The sequence below is a fragment of the Salvelinus alpinus genome, chromosome 15, assembly GCF_045679555.1.
Source record: "Salvelinus alpinus chromosome 15, SLU_Salpinus.1, whole genome shotgun sequence".
NCBI classification, from domain to species: Eukaryota; Metazoa; Chordata; class Actinopteri; order Salmoniformes; family Salmonidae; genus Salvelinus; species Salvelinus alpinus.
The window spans coordinates 47,301,649-47,321,489 of record NC_092100.1 but is presented as its reverse complement, the minus strand read 5'-3'; the positions used below and the strand labels follow the sequence as shown (position 1 = coordinate 47,321,489).

The following is a 19,841-nucleotide window of genomic DNA, read 5'->3' as shown; positions in this document are numbered from 1 at the left end:
CAGTTGGACGGTCGACCACTGAAAGCCCTGACGCTCCCTACACTTTTGGTGAAGCCCATGGGACAAAGTATGTCAAAGCTAACCACTGGGTCACTGTAAGTAACCTCTGCTGCCACCTATTAAGGTGTATGACTCCAGTGGTCATGACACCACCCCAAACTCACCTCTCTCTTATCTTCTCCAGGGACCATCCCTTACCTCCCTCAAACCCTGCTGACGTAAAAAAAAATTACAGACAGGTATGATTTCTTTATTCTCTGTCTGCCATTGACATTATTGCATGTCTAATTGAACAATTAATTTAAATAAATCTGTAGAAATGTATTTTTATATACCTGATCTACCTGTAACCTATGCGTTTGCTTGTTTTACGTCTCTGTCTCCTCCCCGGTCTCCTTTAACTCTGCTCCTGTTCCCCAGGACCTAGGGGGTTCTGCTTAATACCCAGACGTGGATCCACCGGATGTCCTCCATTACCAACCACCCTCCAACTTTTCATTACATACATTTTGTTAGCTGACATGGATAATTGAGTGACTGTCAGTGACAGACATAAGGGAAAAACTGCTGATAAACAACCTCATTTGAAATTGCACCTGGTGTATTCCACTATTCTTACTCTCTATAGGAAGTTGAGTGCCTGACTGAGTACACCAAAAAATGCAAAACATAAAAAACATTTTTGGGGGTTGGGGGACCCCTAGCGAACATTGGCCCTAAGCGACTGCCTATGTCGCTTATACCTTGAACCGGCACTGCCTCTAACAAAATCTTCCTCCAAACGTTAGAAAGTCTAACAAAGCAGATAGCATGGTCACCAGATTAATGGAAAAGTACGTAAAGTACACGTCACACAATATATGTGAGTAGGTTATACAAAAGGGAAGATGCCAAGACCATATAGACCACAAAAGTCATCCCCTTCTACCTGAGGAAGTATTAGAACGTCAGGGTCTTCAGGGCCACCTGGGGAACATGAATCTCAGCTGCTACTATTCCAGGCCTGACGGCAGCAATTAAAGCTACTGTATTAACTATTGATTAGTGGTTTAAGCACCCTGCTCTCCCCCAAGGTCAGAGACCTGAAGTGGCATTATCCACATAGGCTGGTCCCAGATCTGCTTGTAACAATGACCATAAGAGTTGGCATGCAGCTACTTTAAAAGGCCAGGCCAGGTAGGCTCTGATCTGAGAGGCCTGCCTTAATGCCCGAATCATGATTTATCACTCAGGCTGAGAGTTGTTCCCAACTGTGACCTGATGAGGAAAAACTTGATACACTATTGTTACAGTGATACAGCAAAATAGGAACCAGGAAATGAAATGATAACTTACAGTGTAGAGCTCGTTGAGGACCTTCATCAAGTCTTCCTGGAGCTGAAACGTTATCTCCTTACTCTGAAAAAGAGAAAAACAAAGAGCATATTCAATGTGAGACATCTGTCGACTTTGCAGTACAGTAACATATTCATACATGGAACAAACAAGCAGTGTCAGGAGTACAGTAGGGCACAGAGCTGGAACCAGGATATCAAACAGAGACACAGTTGCCCATAGAGCCCATGACACAAGATTCACTCAATGCCATCAGACATGAGCCCACAATTGATCATTCTGATATTTTCAATACAGGGAAATAACAGTTGTGTGACTCATGCATGGTTAAAGCAGGGGTCTCAAACTGGCGTCCTGCAGACCAGATGTGTGGCCCCCGGGCAAAATGAGTTTCAAACCCCTGGGTTAAAGGCACTTTTACTACACACGCCACCTATTCTTTCACTATGTAACATACAAGTCACGGGGTGGGTTTATGCGATATATAATAAGATCTGACAAAGCATTTGGATATCCCTTTCAACGTATATATTACCTGGGTGTTATCGCACAGTCTTCCACTGCACTTAAAGTCTCCCACTAACCCACTTATCTGGACCCTAATCTTATTGTTGAGGCCTTTCCCAGCAACGGGGCCTCAGAGGGCTGTGACAATTTGATCTATCCCACCACCACTATCCAAATTGAGGGAGAGAGAGGGCTTAGATCTGATCTGGAGTTAGTAGGGGTAGTCACCTCTGTGCCCACCTTAACAGTCAGTCAAACTGGGTTAACAGAGAGGAGGACAGATCTTTCAATACACCAAACACCCAAACGCTGTGCCGCTTACCACATGAAAAATAAAGTTGGGTGGATTTGAACTTGATTCTCACTATACATATGAATCATACTGGGTGCCAGTAGTTGCATTTCAAAGGTACACATTTGTACAATAACAGTGTGTGTCATTTGAGAGAAGCACATATCTGATAGGAGAGGTCATGTCCAGGGTTACTGTAGTTCACATGGGGTTTCATATAGCCTTGTAATAGACATCTGTGGTTTCCTGTGGGCGTGACCAATGAGGAAGTGTCTCTGCTGAGGTCACCAACCTCACTGATCCAGGTGGATCCGTACACATCCTAGCTGGCAACTGCAGATACAGTCAATGATAATCCAATAGAAATTACGGACCACTGAGGAATTCCACAGGTCGAAGTAGTGAATCTCTAACCTGGCCGCCAGAACTGAATAATATGCATTATCCAACCCCTCTCGATGCTTGTTGTCATGCCATACATGTTTGGCGTGACAACGAACACAACATAACAGGGGAGTTGGCTAACACAACAAAGCCTTGATTAGGGTGAAAGGCATGCTCTTAGTCAGATCATCATTTGATTGTTTGAAGGAGGAAGTCAGTACACAAACAAACACAGGTCCATCCCAGAAAGAGCTATAATCTAAATCCTGCTGACTGACTGACTCAGGTGGAAAAGGTAGTGCCAGTCCAGACATGTGGGCGTAAACCAGAGAGGATTAGTTCTCGTCGTTTGTGCGTTTGTGTGTGTGTTTGTGCATGTGTGCATGCATGCGTAAGTAAGCAAATCAGCCAGTCTCCTCGGGCTGACCTAGTCAACACCTCCTGTCATGTCCCTCACCTCCACCTACTCAGCCAGCTCTCTCTTTTACTTACCTATTCACACAGGCACCAGAAAAATAGACTTAGCCCTGTATAAATAGAACTAAGTCTCTGAAGCTTAAGCTAGGGTGCTCTCACGCACATTTAGAGAATGGAGGGCAGGATCTATAGGCGGGTTGGGGCACTGAATTTTGGGCCAGGTAGGTTGCGGAGGCTGCTGAAGGGAGGACGGCTCATAATAATGGCTGGAACGGAGTGAATGGAATCAAACACATGGAAACCATGGAAACCACGTGTTTGGCGTATTTGATACCTTTCCACTTATTCCGCTCCAGCCGTTCCCACCAGTCTGTCCTCCCCAATTAAGGTGCCACCAACCTCCTGTGGTAGGTTATGGACTGGTGAGATCGTTCCTCTTGCCCAAGTTTGTGAAGCAGGCTGCAAATCTAAATAAATGAACAAGTCTATGTTGTTCATTCTCGGCCGAGAATAGCGCTTTAATGTTGTTGCTGTTATGTCCATAACTGTATTCATGAACATTATCAACAGCTGAATTGGGCTGCAAAGTGAGATCTTCACTGAAATTACTCGCACTTCCTCTCCTGGGAAGAGCCATTAGAAGCCTCCGTTCAGAGAAGAGGACCTCAGTCAACTTGTTAGATCTAACGCTTGTTAGCCCTTTCCCATTGAGAGAACTGGGAAGCGGTCCAGTGGTCAATGAAAAGGCCTCTCAGGAGAGCTTGGGCACGGATCCGACAGCTCATCCATTTCCTGGCTCTGCAGATGCCCCAGTTATGTGACCTGGGCAGGGCCTCTGACAGGAAGCAACCACCTCAGCCACTCCACTGGCCACTGAAGACACAGTAAATCAGAGAGGAACATCTGAAGTACAAACCATTCACTTATGAAGTGAACGTTTATTATAATAAGGGTTAAAAAGGAGAAAATCGGACCTCTCCGAAATAAAAATGGATGGCCCTCCCTTCAGCAAAATATATTTTACCTAAACCTACTGAATGCTTGAAAATTATTTTTCAATCACACTGAATTTGAAAAAGCATGACCCTCCCCCATTTTCCTCCAGGTACCCATTATGTAAATGTAAATCCATCCTTTAATGATTCATTATAACTGTAAAAAATTTGCCTCGGAGCCGTGATCACTCTCGGCCTGTACTTTTTGTAACCTATGGGCCCACGACTGTTATGATTCAATTTAAAAGGGTAGGAAGCATGAGTTTTTAGTCAAAGTAACAGTGTGGTCAAAGACTTAGTAACTTAGTTGTAGTCATGATCTGGTTACCTATAACTACAAACATAGTTATGTTTTTGCATTTTCAGATATTTATTAACTTATTTCCAGATATCTTCGGAACTACCCACAAGGCTCTATTTCTTAACATCATGTGGAGAACCAGTGCTACCTACTGTAGCTAGTTCCAGCTGGCTAACATTAGCTACTAGCTATGCTAGCATGTAATTACATTCCAAACCAAGTGTTGACGTTGATGAGCTACTATGTGCATTGACAAAGAAGAAACCATATACAGTTGAAGTCGGAAGTTTACACCTTAGCCAAACACATTTAAAACTCAGTTTTTCACAATTCCTGACATTTAATCCCAGTTAAAAATTCCCTGTTTTAGGTCAGTTAGGATCACCACTTTATTTTAAGAATGTGAAATGTCAGAATAATTGTAGAGAGAATGATTTATTTCAGCTTTTATTTCTTTCATCACATTCCCAGTGGGTCAGAAGTTTACATACACTCAATTAGTATTTGGTAGGATTGCCTTTAAATAGTTTAACTTGGGTCAAACATTTCAGGTAGCCTTCCATAAGCTTCCCACAATAAGTTGGGTGAATTTTGGCCCATTCCTCCTGACAGAGCTGGTGTAACTGAGTCAGGTTTGTAGGCATCCTTGTGTGCACATGCTTTTTCAGTTTTGCACACACATTTTCTATAGGATTGAGGTCAGGGCTTTGTGATGCCACTCCAATAACCTGACTTTGTTGTCCTTAAGCAATTTTGCCACAAATTTGGAAGTATGCTTGGGGTCATTGTTCATTTGGAAGACCTATTTGCGACTAAGCTTTAACTTCCTGGCTGATGTCTTAAGATGTTGCTTCAATATATCCACATAATTTTCCAGCCTCATGATGCCATCTATTTTGTGAAGTGCACCAGTCCCTCCTGCAACAAAGCACCTCCACAACATGATGCTGCCACCCCCGTGCTTCACGGTTGGGATGGTGTTCTTCGGCTTGCAAGCCTCACCCTTCTTCCTCCAAACATAACGATGGTCATTATGGCCAAACAGTTCTATTTTTGTTTCATCAGACCAGAGGACATTTCTCCAAAAAGTACAATCTTTGTCCCCATGTGCAGTCTTTATGGCAGTTTTGGAGCAGTGGCTTCTTCCTTGCTGAGCGGCCTTTATGTCGATATAGGACTCGTTTTACTGTGGATATAGATACTTTTGTACCGGTTTCCTCCAGCATCTTCACAGGGTAATTTGCTGTTGTTCTGGGCTTGATTTGCACTTTTCGCACCAAAGTATGTTCATCTCTAGGAGACAGAACGCGTCTCCTTCCTGAGTGGTATGACGGCTGCGTGGTCCCATGGTGTTTATACTTGCGTACTATTGTTTGTACAGATGAACTTGGTACCTTCGGGCGTTTGGAAATTACTCCCAAGGATGAACCAGACTTGTAGAGGTCTACAAACCTTTTTCTGAGGTCTTGGCTGATTTCTTTTGATTTTCCCATGATGTCAAGCAAAGAGGCACTGAGTTTGAAGGTAGGCCTTGAAATACATCCACAGGTACACCTCCAATTGACTCAAATTATGTCAATTTGCCTATCAGAAGCTTCTAAAGCCATGACATCCTTTTCTGGAATTTTCCAAGCTGTTTAAAAGGCACAGACAACAGTGTATGTAAACTTCTGACCCACTGGAATTGTGATACAGTGAATTATAAGTGATATAATCTGTCTGTAAACAATTGTTAGAAAAATTACTTGTGTCATGCAAAGTTGATGTCCTAACCGACTAGCCAAAACTAGTTTGTTAACAAGAAATTTGTGGAGTGGTTGAAAAATGAGTTTTAATGACTCCAACCTAAGTGTATGTAAACTTCCGACTTCAACTGTAAGTCAATGGGAAAAACTGCAACTCCTCTTCTCCCGTGCGTTTGATAGTTGTAGTAAAGGGAGCGAGTTAGTGTTGTAGTAGTTTTATGTGGCTTGTAGCTAGTGCAGTAATACCCACATGGTGCAGTAATACCCACAAGGATGGGGTTACGACTCATTTGTTACGAATCAAAAATGAGAAGCAAGCTTTAAAGTCGGAACAGTTTGTCAGGTTGAATCGACGGACCTCTATTTCCTACCGACCTACCGGTACATCAAGAGTGTCAGCAGTGATGGAGATAAAATAGGTAAAGTCGATGTGGATTTACATCAAAACGCTATTCTATTAGCTAGCCGACTAACTCAAATGGCCTCACTCTTCTTTGACTTTGGTAGTCAACCGGTAAGTCTCCGCTCTCTCTACTTTATATCTGATGGATCTTTTTGTTGCGTTCTGTGGATTCCTGCCTATGCTAGACTAGTTCTCTGGCTTACTACTTAGCTATGTCGACAGTGGTGGTTAGTTAGCTGGCTACGCTAGCTAGCAGGTTAAAATAACCAACTTTACAGGTAAAATTATTTGATAACTGGTAGATGAAGTTAAGTATTTCCAAAACTTTGGTTTACTTTTATGTAGCTGTACGCTAGGTGTGGATAACAACTGGCTGACTCACACCGAGCTAACGTAATGTTAGCAGGCTAGCAACATTGCAATCTATAACTTCAAATTAAACCAAATAATTTGCGCTCATGACTACTTGCTTCAATACAATTTTCAGCCAACTTACAAGCAAATACTTTATGAATTTATTGTAAGTTGGCTGAAAATTGTATTGAAACAAGTAGTCATGAACGCAAACGATTTGGTTTAATTAGAAATTATACATTGCAATGTTGCTAGCCATCTAGCCTGCTAACATTATGTTAGCCTGCGTGAGTCAGACAGTTTAATATGAAGTTATACATTTGAAGTTATTTCTGTTGCAGTTTACAATATGGGGAATAATAGACTGGCTTCTCAGGTCCTCCATATTAAGTCACATCCCGCAAATGTTTTTTTCCGGCATGACTTCGACATTCTTCAGAATTCTGATCAGTTTTAAATAAAAACTCGAAAAATTTAAAAGTGAGGTGTAACTTTGCATTGGGACTTTTGATGTTTTTTCTAATGTAAATCCATGTGTTACACGTGGTTATGTTTATTCTACCTACCTTTAAAGGCTATGCCCTCTCTTATTTGAAAGACCAATGCAGCAGTTTTCATGCAAATATCAAGGACGGTCTTGGAGTGGTCTGAGTGAGGGGCCTAACAGAGAGCCTAATGGGATTGATCAGTAACTTAAAAACTAGCTGCTATTGGCAGAGAGGTTTGAAACTTGTTATTGATCGATTAAATTACACCGCCTGGTGTTGTCACCATGCAGGCCAAAACTTCATCCCATCAAAACACGCTGAAATTTCAGGCAGCCTTCTCAAACAGCTCTTACATTAAAAGTGCATTATCAGCATTTTCACAATTTCAGTATTATTCCCACCTCAGTGTGGAAATACAAACTACTGTTCAAAAGTTTGATGTCACTTAGACATTTCCTTGTTTTCCATGAAAACATACATGAAATGAGTTACAAAATATAGTCAAGCAGTTGACAAGGTTATAAATAATGATTTTTAATTGAAATAATTGTGTCCTTTGCTTTCGTCAAAGAATCCTCCATTTGCAGCAATTACAGCCTTGCAGACCTTTGGCATTCTAGTCATCAATTTGTTGAGGTAATCTGAAGAGATTTCACCCCATGCTTCCTGAAGCACATCCCCCAAGTTGGATTGGCACTTTTATACGTACCATACAGTCAAGCTGCTCCCACAACAGCTCAATAGGGTTGAGATCCAGTGACTATAATGGAGTGGCCAGCACAGACAGAATACCAGCTGACTGCTTCTTCCCTAAATAGTTCTTGCATAGTTTGGAGCTGTCCTTTGGGTCATTGTCCTGTTGTAGGAGGAAATTGGCTCCAATTAAACGCCGTCCACAGGGTATGGCATGGCGTTGCAAAATGGAGTGATAGCCTTCCTTCTTCAAGATCCCCTTTACCCTGTACAAATCTACCACTTTACAACCACCAAAGCAACCCCAGACCATTACATTGCCTCCACCACGCTTGACAAATGGCGTCAAGCACTCCTCCAGCATCTTTTCATTTTTTCTGCGTCTCACGAATGTTCTTCTTTGTGATCCAAACACATGGACAGACAAATCTTAGTTTGATAACACTTTTTTCCAATCTTCCTCGGTATTCTTTTGCTCATCTTAATCTTTTATTTTTATTGGCCAGTTTGCGCTGTTTTATCAAGGGACTCACACCGTGTTGTATGAGATCTTCAGTTTCTTGGCAATTTCTCACATGGAATGGACTTCATTTCTCAGAACATGAATAGACTGACGAGTTTTAGAAGAACTGTATTTGTTTCTGGCCATTTTGAGCCTGTAATCGAACCCACAAATGCTGATGCTCCAGATACTCAACTAGTCTAAAGAAGGCCAGTTGTATTTGTTCTTTAAATCAGAACAACAGTTTTCAGCTGTGCTAACATAATTGCAAAAGGGTTTTCTAAGTTTTTATTTATTTATTTTACCTTTATTTAACTAGGCAAGTCAGTTAAGAACAAATTCTTATTTTCAATGACTGCCTTGTTCAGGGGCAGAACGACAGATTTGTACCTTGTCAGCTCGGGGATTCAATCTTGCAACCTTTCGGTTACTAGTCCAACGCTCTAACCACTAGGCTACGCTGCCGCCCCATGATCAATCAGCATTTTAAAATGATAAACTTGGATTAGCTAACAACGTGCCATTGGAACACAGGAGTGATGGTTGCTGATAATGGGTTTCTGTACACCTATGTAGAGATTCCATTAAAAATGTTTTTGGGGAAATCAGCCACTTCCAGCTACAATAGTCATTTACTACATTAACAATGTCTACACTATATTTCTGATCAATTTGATGTTATTTTATTGGACAAAAAATGTGCATTTCTTTCAAAAACAAGGACATTTCTAAGTGACCCCAAACCTTTGAACGGTAGTGTATATAAAACACATGAACATCACGTTTTTGACTGCACTAGGCCTTTAAAAGGGGAATGCCAACTGGGGATTTTCCAATACGGATAATTATCCCACACGATTAAATCGGGGAGGGGACTATTCATCCGTACGTTCGTTCATACTTACTTTTGTACGTTATTCACACGTGATATCTCAGAAAGCACTTTCCCCATTTTTACGAAACTTGGTTGAATGATGCGTCTTACCATAGAGATCCGGCATTTACATAATTACACTGATTGGACCAAGTTAGACGCTGCATCATTTGTGGGGGACGACATGTTTACTGTTGCCAAGTTTATTAGAGGACTAGCACAAAATGGGCTTCCCCTTTAAGTGTACTGTTTATGAGTGACGCTAACCACATCTGAGAGAGAAGACTGGGAGAGACTGGAATCCACTAAGCCATGTGTGGGGGGGGCATGGATTTCACGTTGCCTCCAACATCAATCCGGCCCCAGAGAGGGACCGTACTCCTAGGGTCCATGTCTGGTGGGTGGTGCACCAGGGGCATGACTGCTCCATATGGCAGAACTCTAGTGAGAGCCTACACAAATCATATTGGCTCCTACACAGTCAGCTCAAAAATGATTGCCACCCATAAAGATGAGCAAAAAAGAGCTATATTGTATGCCCACCCCAAAAAATGTAATATTATTTTATACTAGTACAAATGCTCAAAGAGACTTTGTTTAACAAGTCATTATTATTTTTCTTAAAAAGAATGGGTCAAAACTATTGGCACCCCCGTTTTCAATACTCCGGCACCCTCCCCTTCAAAAGGATAATGGCACTGAGCATTTTTGTTAAATGTTTTATATTGATTGGAGACCACATTGGGAGAGATCTTAGACCATGCCTCCATGCAGTGTCTTTCCAGATCCTTGATATTCTTTGTCTGTGCTTATAGACTACGCTTCAATTCAAACCACAGGAGACAGATAGCCATTGCAAAATGTTTAATTTTTGGTAAATTAACCATTTATTTGTGTAGATTTTACCCTTGAGTAAGGCACTTAACCCCAATTTGCTCCAGGGGTGCCGTACTACTATTGCTGACCCTATAAAACAACACATTTCACTGCACCTCTCTGGTGAAGGTGACAATAAAACAGGTATATTTTTTTTGTCTTGCTGAAAGATCCACTTTAGTATAAGATCCACTTCTTATACGAAGAATCCAAGTTTCAGCAACCAGGTTCTTGGCTAAAACGTCCTGGTACTGGGCAATTTTCTTAGTTTAAAAATACTAATTTCCCCCTTTTTTTGTTGCATACAATATAGCTCAGTATTTGTATTATTTATTGTATGCAGTCTTTTTTTCTCATCTTTATCAAGGGTGCCAATAATTGTTGACCTGATTGTACTATACAGAAGCAGCCCAGGAAGGTAGTCTAGTAATGGACTCCACCAAGCCAGGCAGTAAACTGTCAAGCTCTAATCCAAATTAAGTGTTAAAACACATTGCACTCCGCTTGATCAAATGCCAAGACCAATTCAGTAGTACCTGGTGCTGTTTCATGTTTCCCTCACCCTCCTTCGTACCTACCACTGTAGCGAATCAATTTGCAATGTAGGAACTAGATTAACTAATACCTTCCTTCCGCCATACAGCTAAGGCTTTCAAGCCTTGGGTTCTCACAGTTCCACCAGAATGTGACCTCCATAAATAAAAAATGACTGAGTAAAACAAAGAACCAGTTGTATGAATGATGAAGAGAATACATGTGATAAGACCTGCCCGACAATCAATGGACTGCGTGACAAGACTCGTATTTAGAGGCCATCGAACAAAGACACAATTCGAGGTAAGCTGTGACTTTCAATAACAACGGTAAAACATGAGCACCCGCAGCACAGAGAGCTCAGACCCACTTGGCCACAGTACTACTCATAAATAAAACAACTACTGCCGAAGGCATGAACACAAATCAACGGACTATTTTCAAAGGTCCACCATGCTGAAGCCTGATAGGATATGTCATTTAAGGTCCTATACTGATTCAACTCATAACTTTAAAAAGTTAGAAAACATAAGAATTTGGAAATATAAAAACACTGCTCTTTGATGTCAGGATGACAAAACAGCATCTGTCTCGAGTTAAAACAAGACAACCTGTACTGAGTGTGTTGTAACTGGGGGGCCTCCCCTGGTGTTTGTCTATCATTACTGGAGCTCAGCGGAGATCAAAGACAATGGGATGTACTAATTAGAGGGCAGGGGTGTCTCTGCTCCTCTGTGACAGACTGCACCCCACTAGGGGGATGCCGTTTGGTTTGGCCCCTGGCTGCCAAACGTTACTATACGAGCCAGAGGGGAGACACAAACACACACGCACGCACACAGTCACTGAAGACTTACTGTAACTGTAGGTCGTTGCCTGTTGTGCTCAAGGCCAACCAACAACAAATTGGTGGAGCAATAAGGAGAGTTGGTACATGAGGGGAAACATGAACTGTGTGTAATGTCAATGCAAACCTCTTTATATGAGGGATGCTATGAACTAAACGTCATACATTATATCGTCTTGATTGAAACACCTAAAAATGAATACATATCATTGGTAACACATTGATGAGTTTACTGATGTTTAAAATGACAGACTACTAATGTGGATTGAGTCGGGGTGAGAAAGAAACATCTGACAAACCACTTCGCTCCAGCTTCACATCTGGCCCATTAGTAAACCAGGAGCATCTAACTGCTATCAAAGGGAAATTACTGCCTTAACTTCCTGTGTGTGTTGCAGTTGTTCGAGCAGAGGGTGGGGGTGGGGTGCAGAGCAGACCACTCCTCTGTACAAGCCAGATGAAACCACCAACATCAAGAGACAATGATCACTTTAAGATGAATAAAATAACTATTTTTTCTGTCTCCATCTAGCAGACGAATCTAAAGAACCCGCAGCAAAAGAGAGAGAAAAAGCCAAAAACGTTGACGCAAAGCACCCCACTGAAACAGGCTCTGGTTTGTCATTTTCGGGACTGTGGTCAGTTCATGTGACTCCTAGTGCATAGGAGAGCTCATAATCTGGTAGGGAGTGGTCCGAGTGAAACAGGCGGCGGCAGCATTAACAGGGTTTCGGTCACGAGGCGACCGACTTCGGATGGGAGGGTTAGATAGGGCGTTTAGTCTTATGATCAGGGCTGTGTAGGAAGAGGGTTCTTCTCTCTCAGCATAGAAGTTCACAGAACTAAACCACAACCCAATAAATGACCTGCTATCAAGATGTCCTCAAACACAACTTGTAATGTAATACGTTAAACCTACATTCAGCCAGACATCAAATCTGAGTACAGTCCAGTGCCTGGTTTATTTAAAAAGGGCAATCAGCAGTTGCTACATGTATTGTTGGACTTATAAATGAATCATATATATCCATTGATTCTTGAAGAATATAACTTATAAATGCCTCATGAGCTTAGTTCAACTGTCACACTCCACGAGAACCCAAAATATAAACTTTCTTACTCCAATGTTTGTAAACAAAGCCAATGTAAACAAACACTATATAGCCTCAAAACATAGATAAAACTGTAATTTTTGTATTATGGATGATCAGTCAGTGCATCCATAGCTTTGCCCATGAATTTGAGAGGGGTTACATTTCTCCAGCCCCATCCCTCAGCTTTTTACCAAAACAAGAGCAGGGAGTCTGTTTTGTTATTATTTTAACTGCCGATCGCCGCTTTAAGGCTGTAGGATGATAGACGTATCATTAGCAGCAGGGCCCAGAGTTTTTTCCTGACTATGTGAATGAGCCAAGGATTTATCCAATATAACGAGGTACCAGAGTTTTCCCTGATCAATTCAAGACAAGGAACGACTTCCGTCAGATCATTGGGATCTCACCTCGTCTGAGCTCTTACCTCTACAGAAGAGCTTACCTTTTTGAGCAGGCGTGTGGAGTCCTCGCTGATCTGCATGAAGCGCATGATGACGTTGTTCAGGTAGATGTCACTGAGGGTGGCGTGGTCCTTGCTCTCCCTCCTCACCTGGTTCAGCAGCAGGTACCAGCAGTTGACCGGTGACAGCAGGTTCTGGTCCTTCCTATAGGGGGACACAGCAAGGCAGCACTATCAATCAACTGGGTTGTATTCCTTAGACACCAAAACATATGAAAACAGACCAAAACGGGGATGGACTAAACTGCTCATTGACATTTTTCGTTGCAAAACGTTTTGCTACGGAGTGCCCTAATGAATATGGCTGACCTCCTTACAGAAACAGCTTCCCCTGACTGCTCAGGTTCATTCATACAAAGCGTCTGCGCCAACAAGCGTCTGCGTTGCCAAGGGCTAAAATAGAAGTCGTTCCTATTTCTGACGCAGATCGCGCTGAAAGTCCTGCCTCTCCACACTCCTCATTGGTTTATAGAAGCAGGTACCCACGTGGGTGATTGAAAGACGAACTGTTTTGCCGGTAGTCGTGGTAATACTATGAAAGTGTAGATGCGATCACCATATAAGTTTAAAGATGAAAAAGCCTGGAAGGAGGAGAGATGACTAGAAACTATTTGGTTGGCCGTTTTATGTGTGGATTAATTTGTCGGAGTAGAGGACCTTGTGATTTCAGGTAAAATAACAACTCAATGTTTATATCCCAGGACAAATTAGCTAGCAACAGCAAGCTAGCTAAATAGGACAAATTAGCTAGCAAGTACAAGCTAACTAGCTAAATTGCCATACATGTTTAATGCTTTGAGACCTGTCCCCAAATTAATGTCATTGGTTCAACGTTTGTTTAGATATTTTAACCTGCGTGTCGTGATCGCGTTTGGTGTAGGGGGACAAAATAAATGTATGCACGATGGCGCACGCGCGCAGACGGTTTGGGTTCCGTGTAACTTATTCATGATACATATCACTGCTAATCACACAGAGAGAGAAACAAGAGACAGGCACAAGGAGAGGCGGGGACATGTAGGGATGTATTCTTGCTCCCTGAGAAACAGAGTGAGCGAGTATGCCTGTGCGCACATGTATGTGCGTGTGCATGCGTGTGTCCTCGCCTGGTTGTCTTTGCAATCTGTGCTTAGAGATCAAGGTCTCACCTACCTGACAGGTCTATCCTGTCTGCCTAACTGTCCTCATCTAGCGAGATGTTTTAAGACTTCCTAAAGTGGATCAAGTCCCTTCATAAAAGTAATAGCTAGTAGGGATGTTTCTTCCACAGCCCTCCCCTGGTGATGAATGCCCTATATAATAGCATGCACTCTATATAATCAGCACCGAGTGCATACTGCGCCTGAAGGAGAGTTTGTATCAACGACATTTCTGGGGCATAGCCGGAGGAGCGATGTTCTGAGTGGACCGGACTTCTCGCAACAGGGGAGAGCGCCCTCCACAAGTAAGCTGAGGAGACTTGAGACTTCCTTGTAAGATCATTTGTTAGAGAAGGTACTTTACATGTAGTAAAGTTTTGGAATAGTGCATTACAAGAGACAAGACAGGAAGAGAGAGAGAGGGGAGGAGAGGCGTTTCCCCTCTAGTGCGCCTGCCTGTCCGCATACTGCTGGATATAGTCCAGGCCTGAGAGAGAGCGAGAGACACAGACACAGAGTGAGCCACGGCTGTGCATAAGCAGCGGCCTGCAGCAGGCTGACTCCGTTGAATCTAAAACATTCCTCCTGCTATGGAGCTAGCCAAGGGAAGGCAGGAGGCCAGAAGAGAGGCCAGGGCCTGAGGCTTTAGGGCCAGCAGGGAGGAACCATATGGAAGCTCTCCTCTAGAACTCTGGAAGGGCTTCCCCCCGAATGTCAGTCAAAGACAGGCAAGCACACCAGCATTTGTCAACGCAACAGGTGAAACTTTGTACATTGGCCCTGGCCCACGACCCATGCTGCAGCCCTTAACTACATAACTCTATGATGATAGCTGCTGGAAGAGCAGATGTTTTTCTCCTGACAGACAGTGGACAAAACATTCCGGACCACAGACCTGAAACATTGTCTCTCCCTCTCTTGGAAAACAGGAAATGGTGCATGTGACAAAAGACAGGACTGGAAATGAAAAACATCCCGGCTAAACGCAAGACCATTTTTCATAGACGATGTAAAATAAGGAATAATCCAATTTAGCTAAAAGTAGCTAAAAGTGGCAACATATACAGACCTGCATTCAGAGGGAAGTTACCAAGAAGAAACAGTTACAGTGACTTCAGAAAGTATTCACAAAGTATTCACACCCCTTGACTTCTTCCACATTTTTACTGTGTTACAAAGTGGGACTAAAATAGATTCAATTATTATTAATATAATAAGATTTTTTGTGTGGAGGATCTACACAAAGTACTTTAATGTCAAAACGTAAGTTTTTTTTTTACATTTGTAAAAATACCCCCCCCCCAAAAAAAAAAATCAACATATCTTGACTAGATAAGTATTCAAACGCCTGAGTCAATATATGTTAGAATCAAGGTTGGCAGCGATTACAGCTGTGAGTCTTTCTGGGTAAGTCTCTAACAGCTTTGCACACCTGGATTGTGCAACATTTATGACTCGTTTCAAGAAACTAGGCGTATGTCGCACGTCACTACTTCACAGGAGAAACATTTGAATGTCATTTTTTTCATACGTTTTGAGAGAAATGCAGTCTGGAACATGTGAACTTTCATGTGCCTTAAACTTGTATGCCATCTGTAAATCAGAATGAAATTGTTAAATAACGAGCATAGTTAGTTTTGCCACGCTAACCTTCCCGCTAGCCATGATCGGCTGAGATAATGGATGGGCGGGACATGCCGAGATATGACTTCAGATTGGTCTTCCATGTAGCTTGCTTCTGTCTATAACATGAGCTGCCAAGTATGTGTGGATAATCCTGTCTACCACGGCTTTTTTTGAAAGCTCAGTGGGAAAATGTTGTGAAGGACTACTTTCTGGAGGATGATCGTGCTGTTGACTTTCTCGGACTCTGAAAACGAATCAAACAATGAGTAAATCCCTCAATTAAAAATATTTTAATTGAACCAGACAATATAGCGTCTTCTGATAACAATGTTGGGGAAGAAACGGTGTCGTTGTCACGGAAGAAGTTGACCGAGTTTTGAAATCAGTGGAATGCCCGGTGGAAGCAGAGAGAGGATTGCCAAAAGCAGTGAGCCCAAAAAAGAGAACACAGAAAGAAGACTGATGTATAAAACACCTGTCTCTGGATTACATCTTTAAACTAAAGGGCAACCATGGCATCTGCGTTCATCCATGTATACAGGTAAGAGTCTAGCTAGCTACATTTTCAGATATTATACATTTCTAATTTTGTCAGAAAGGTGTTTTTATTGCAAGTTAAAGCATACTGTTAGCTAGCTAGCTAACGTTAGGTGCATGATCTATGTAGGAGCTCAAGAAAGAGGCCCAAGTTCTAGAGTTGGAATTCTGAGTTGGATGACCGTTCAAATCGATTTTTCCCAGTCCAAGTTTTTTTTTTCTCTCCAGAGTTCGCAGTTGTTTTGAAAGCGGCATTAGAGTTGGGATTATGGTTCATTGTTTAGCTAGCTAGCTACATGGTCTAAACAAAAGACTCCACTATGGAAGTAATCATTTCACTGTAACATTTACACCTTCTGTATCCTGTGCATGTGACAAATAAACGTTGATTTTATTTTATATAGTGTGTGTTTACAAGAGACGGTAATGTGAAGAACAACATGAGTAGCACCAAAGTCAGATTAGGATACTGGGCAAGGACTAGATAACATTTTTTTACTACTACTTTCACCACTTTTAGGCTTGAAATCTTTGGTTGTTTACTACACTATGAATCCTTAAAGAGATGGGTGAGGCGAAGGCTTAAGAAGGTGTGAACGGTGCTGAATAGGTTTAGACAAGTCCTCTGCAGTAGGTGTACCAAAACATTCACAGGCCATTTTTCAAAAGTTGGGTTACAAGTTTATAAAATTTGAATGCAGAATTACTTTCTCGTTGTTCCTCAACTGCAGTTTATAATATACAATTTTTTAGCTCTGAGTCTCTACTTTATTCAATGTAAAAAAAAATAAAAATCAAATGTTGCTACATTGGACCGAATCCAGGTGGTACGCATTATTCTTTTTAAAAATTCTTCAAGTTTTGTCAAAATAGTTGTTGATCATTGATAGACAAACATTTTCAGGTCTTGCCATTGATTGATTAAGTAAAAAATGTAACTCGTACACTCAGGAACATTCACTGTTTTTTTGGATAGCAACCCCAGTGAAGATTTGGCCTTGTGTTTTAGGTTATTGTCCTGCTGAAAGGTGAATTAATCTCCCAGTGTCTGGAAGAAAGAAGACAACCACATTCCCCTCTAGGACTTTGCCTGTGCTTAGCTCCATTCATTTCTTTTTTATCCTGAAAAAATCCCCAGTCCTTAACGATTACAAGATACTCATAACATGATGCAGCCACCACTATGCTTGAAAATATGGAGAGCGGTACTCAGTAATATGTTGTATTGGATTTGCCCCAAACATAACACTTTGTATTCAGGAGAAAAAGTGAATTGCTTTACCATATCTTTTGCAGTATTAGTTTAGTACCGTGTTGCAAACAAGATGCATGTTTTGAAATATTTGTATTCTGTATAGGCTTCCTTCTTTTCACTCTGTCAATTAGGTTATTATTGTGGAGTAACTACAATGTTGTTGATCCATCCTCAGTTTTCTCCTGTCACAGCCATTAACTCTGTAACTGTTTAAAGTCACCATTGGCCTCATGGTGAAATCCCTGAGCAGTTTCCTTACACGCCGGCAACTGAGTTAGGAAGGACGCCTGCATCTCTGTAGTGACTGGGCGTATTGATACACCATCCAAAGTATAATTATTTACTCCACTATGCTCAAAGGAATATTCAATGGGTGAAAATAAAAAACAGACATCTACCAATAGGTGCCCTTCTTTGCGAGGCATTGGAAAACATCCCTGGTCTTTGTGGTTGAATCTGTGGTTGAAATTCACTGCTCGACTGATGGACCTTACAGATAATTGTATGTGTGGGGTACAGAGTGAGAGTCTATGCAACTATTATTACAGAGTGAGTCTATGCAACTTATGTGACTTGTTAAGCACATTCTTACTCCTTTATTTAGGCTTGCCATGACAAAGGGCTTAAATATGTAAGACATTTCAACTTTTCATTTTTATTCATTTGTAAAAAATATATAAATAAATAAAAATCTATTAGGACATAGTGTGTAGGCCAGTGAAAAACATCTAAATGTAATCAATTTTAAATTCAAGCTGTAACAACAAAATGTGTAAGGAGTCAAGGGGTGTAATACTTTCTGAAGGGACTGTATGGCAATTGAAGAGTTGTGGCGGAGTTGCTGGACAGCGTCACACACACTCTGTCAAGACTGCAGTTACCGTAAATCCCTTCTGCCTTAGTGGAGTGAAGTGCCAATCTCTCATTTCTCCTCTGTTTCTGCGTGTGTGTGCGTGGATATAGCCTAGAGTGTATGGGAGGGCGAGGGTTGTCAGCAAGTGGTGAGTCTGTGTGAGAAGTGGGTGTGTTTCCTAAAAAGACCCCCAAATGAGGGAGACATTGTGGTCAAAACTGATTACCCACCAGAGAAAAGGGAAACCTCCATGGAGGTCCAGTGGGAGGGGGGGGGGATTACACGTGGCCAATGAGCTCAATGCAGTTTTACGTACAAATGTGGCTCATTTACCCACCCCTGCACAGGACAAAGATTAAACATCAAAGGCCTGATTACCTGCATGCCCACCAATGTTGTTTACATGTTGAAATTACCTTGTGGTCTGTCCTACATTGGGAAAAACCAACAGAAGGTTTAAGACTTAAATATTTTATCACATTCCGATATATATTTTTACCTCCCGTTACAGGAAGTGATGTCACTGAGCACTGCCCCTATATATAGGACTTTCCACACCTGGGATGTGGATGCCTGATGAAGACCTAAGAGTCTAAACGTTGTTATAAATAAAACCACCTGGGAGCCTGAACAGCAGTGTGCAGCGTGTTCCTCTTTATTTTTCATGAGTTCACATAAACACCAGCACCTGCAACAACAACAAAAAGTGTGTTTCTACTATTCTATCTCTGTGTGTGCATATGTACGTGAGTATGTGATTGGCATGTCTCTAATTGTAATGAGCTTGGGCATGGGACATCAGCTGTGACCGGAGGGTTATATAACTGGGCTCTGTGCACTAGTGTGTCCAACCGACCGACCCACTCTGGCTCGCCTCAGTGCACAGAGCAGCACAGTGGGGCCCAGGCGCTGTGAATGGAGTGACCCGATTCGCCAGACCATGCACGCCACGGCCCAGTTCCTCATGAATACAGACAGTGCACTAAATGGTTCCCTATATAGTGCACTCATATAGGCCCCTGGTCAAACGTTTTGCACTATATAGGGATTGTAAATAGGGTGCAATTTGGGATGCAGGCTGAAAGAAAAGGGCTGAAATTACCATCGCAGCATTCTTTCAGCCCTTGCTATGACTGTGCAACACATCCAATACAATGAAGAACAGACGGGAACTTACAATTACAGTCTCCGAAAAGTCAGCGTGAATGGAGGAAACGGGGTCATTATTCCAAATGCAGGACTTAGTGTAGATGGAAACACTACAGGGAGCCATTGAATGAACACTAGCCATTCCAATAAATCAATGGCCAAACAGTGGGGCTGTGTGCTG

At 42.0% G+C, this 19,841-nt stretch overlaps 1 protein-coding gene across 3 annotated transcripts in view; it reads right to left on the bottom strand.

Annotated features, from left to right (window-relative positions):
- The window catches only part of LOC139540195 (SLIT-ROBO Rho GTPase-activating protein 1), a 160,456-nt gene that overhangs the window by 71,679 nt on the left and 68,936 nt on the right, over nt 1-19,841 (bottom strand). For all 3 annotated transcript variants that reach the window (XM_071343810.1, XM_071343808.1, XM_071343809.1), the window contains exons 3-4: nt 13,084-13,246; nt 1,336-1,398 (exon numbers count right to left, since the gene is read on the bottom strand). In XM_071343810.1, the coding sequence (XP_071199911.1) occupies nt 1,336-1,398; nt 13,084-13,246 (226 nt within the window). The remainder of the gene's footprint in view (nt 1-1,335; nt 1,399-13,083; nt 13,247-19,841) is intronic.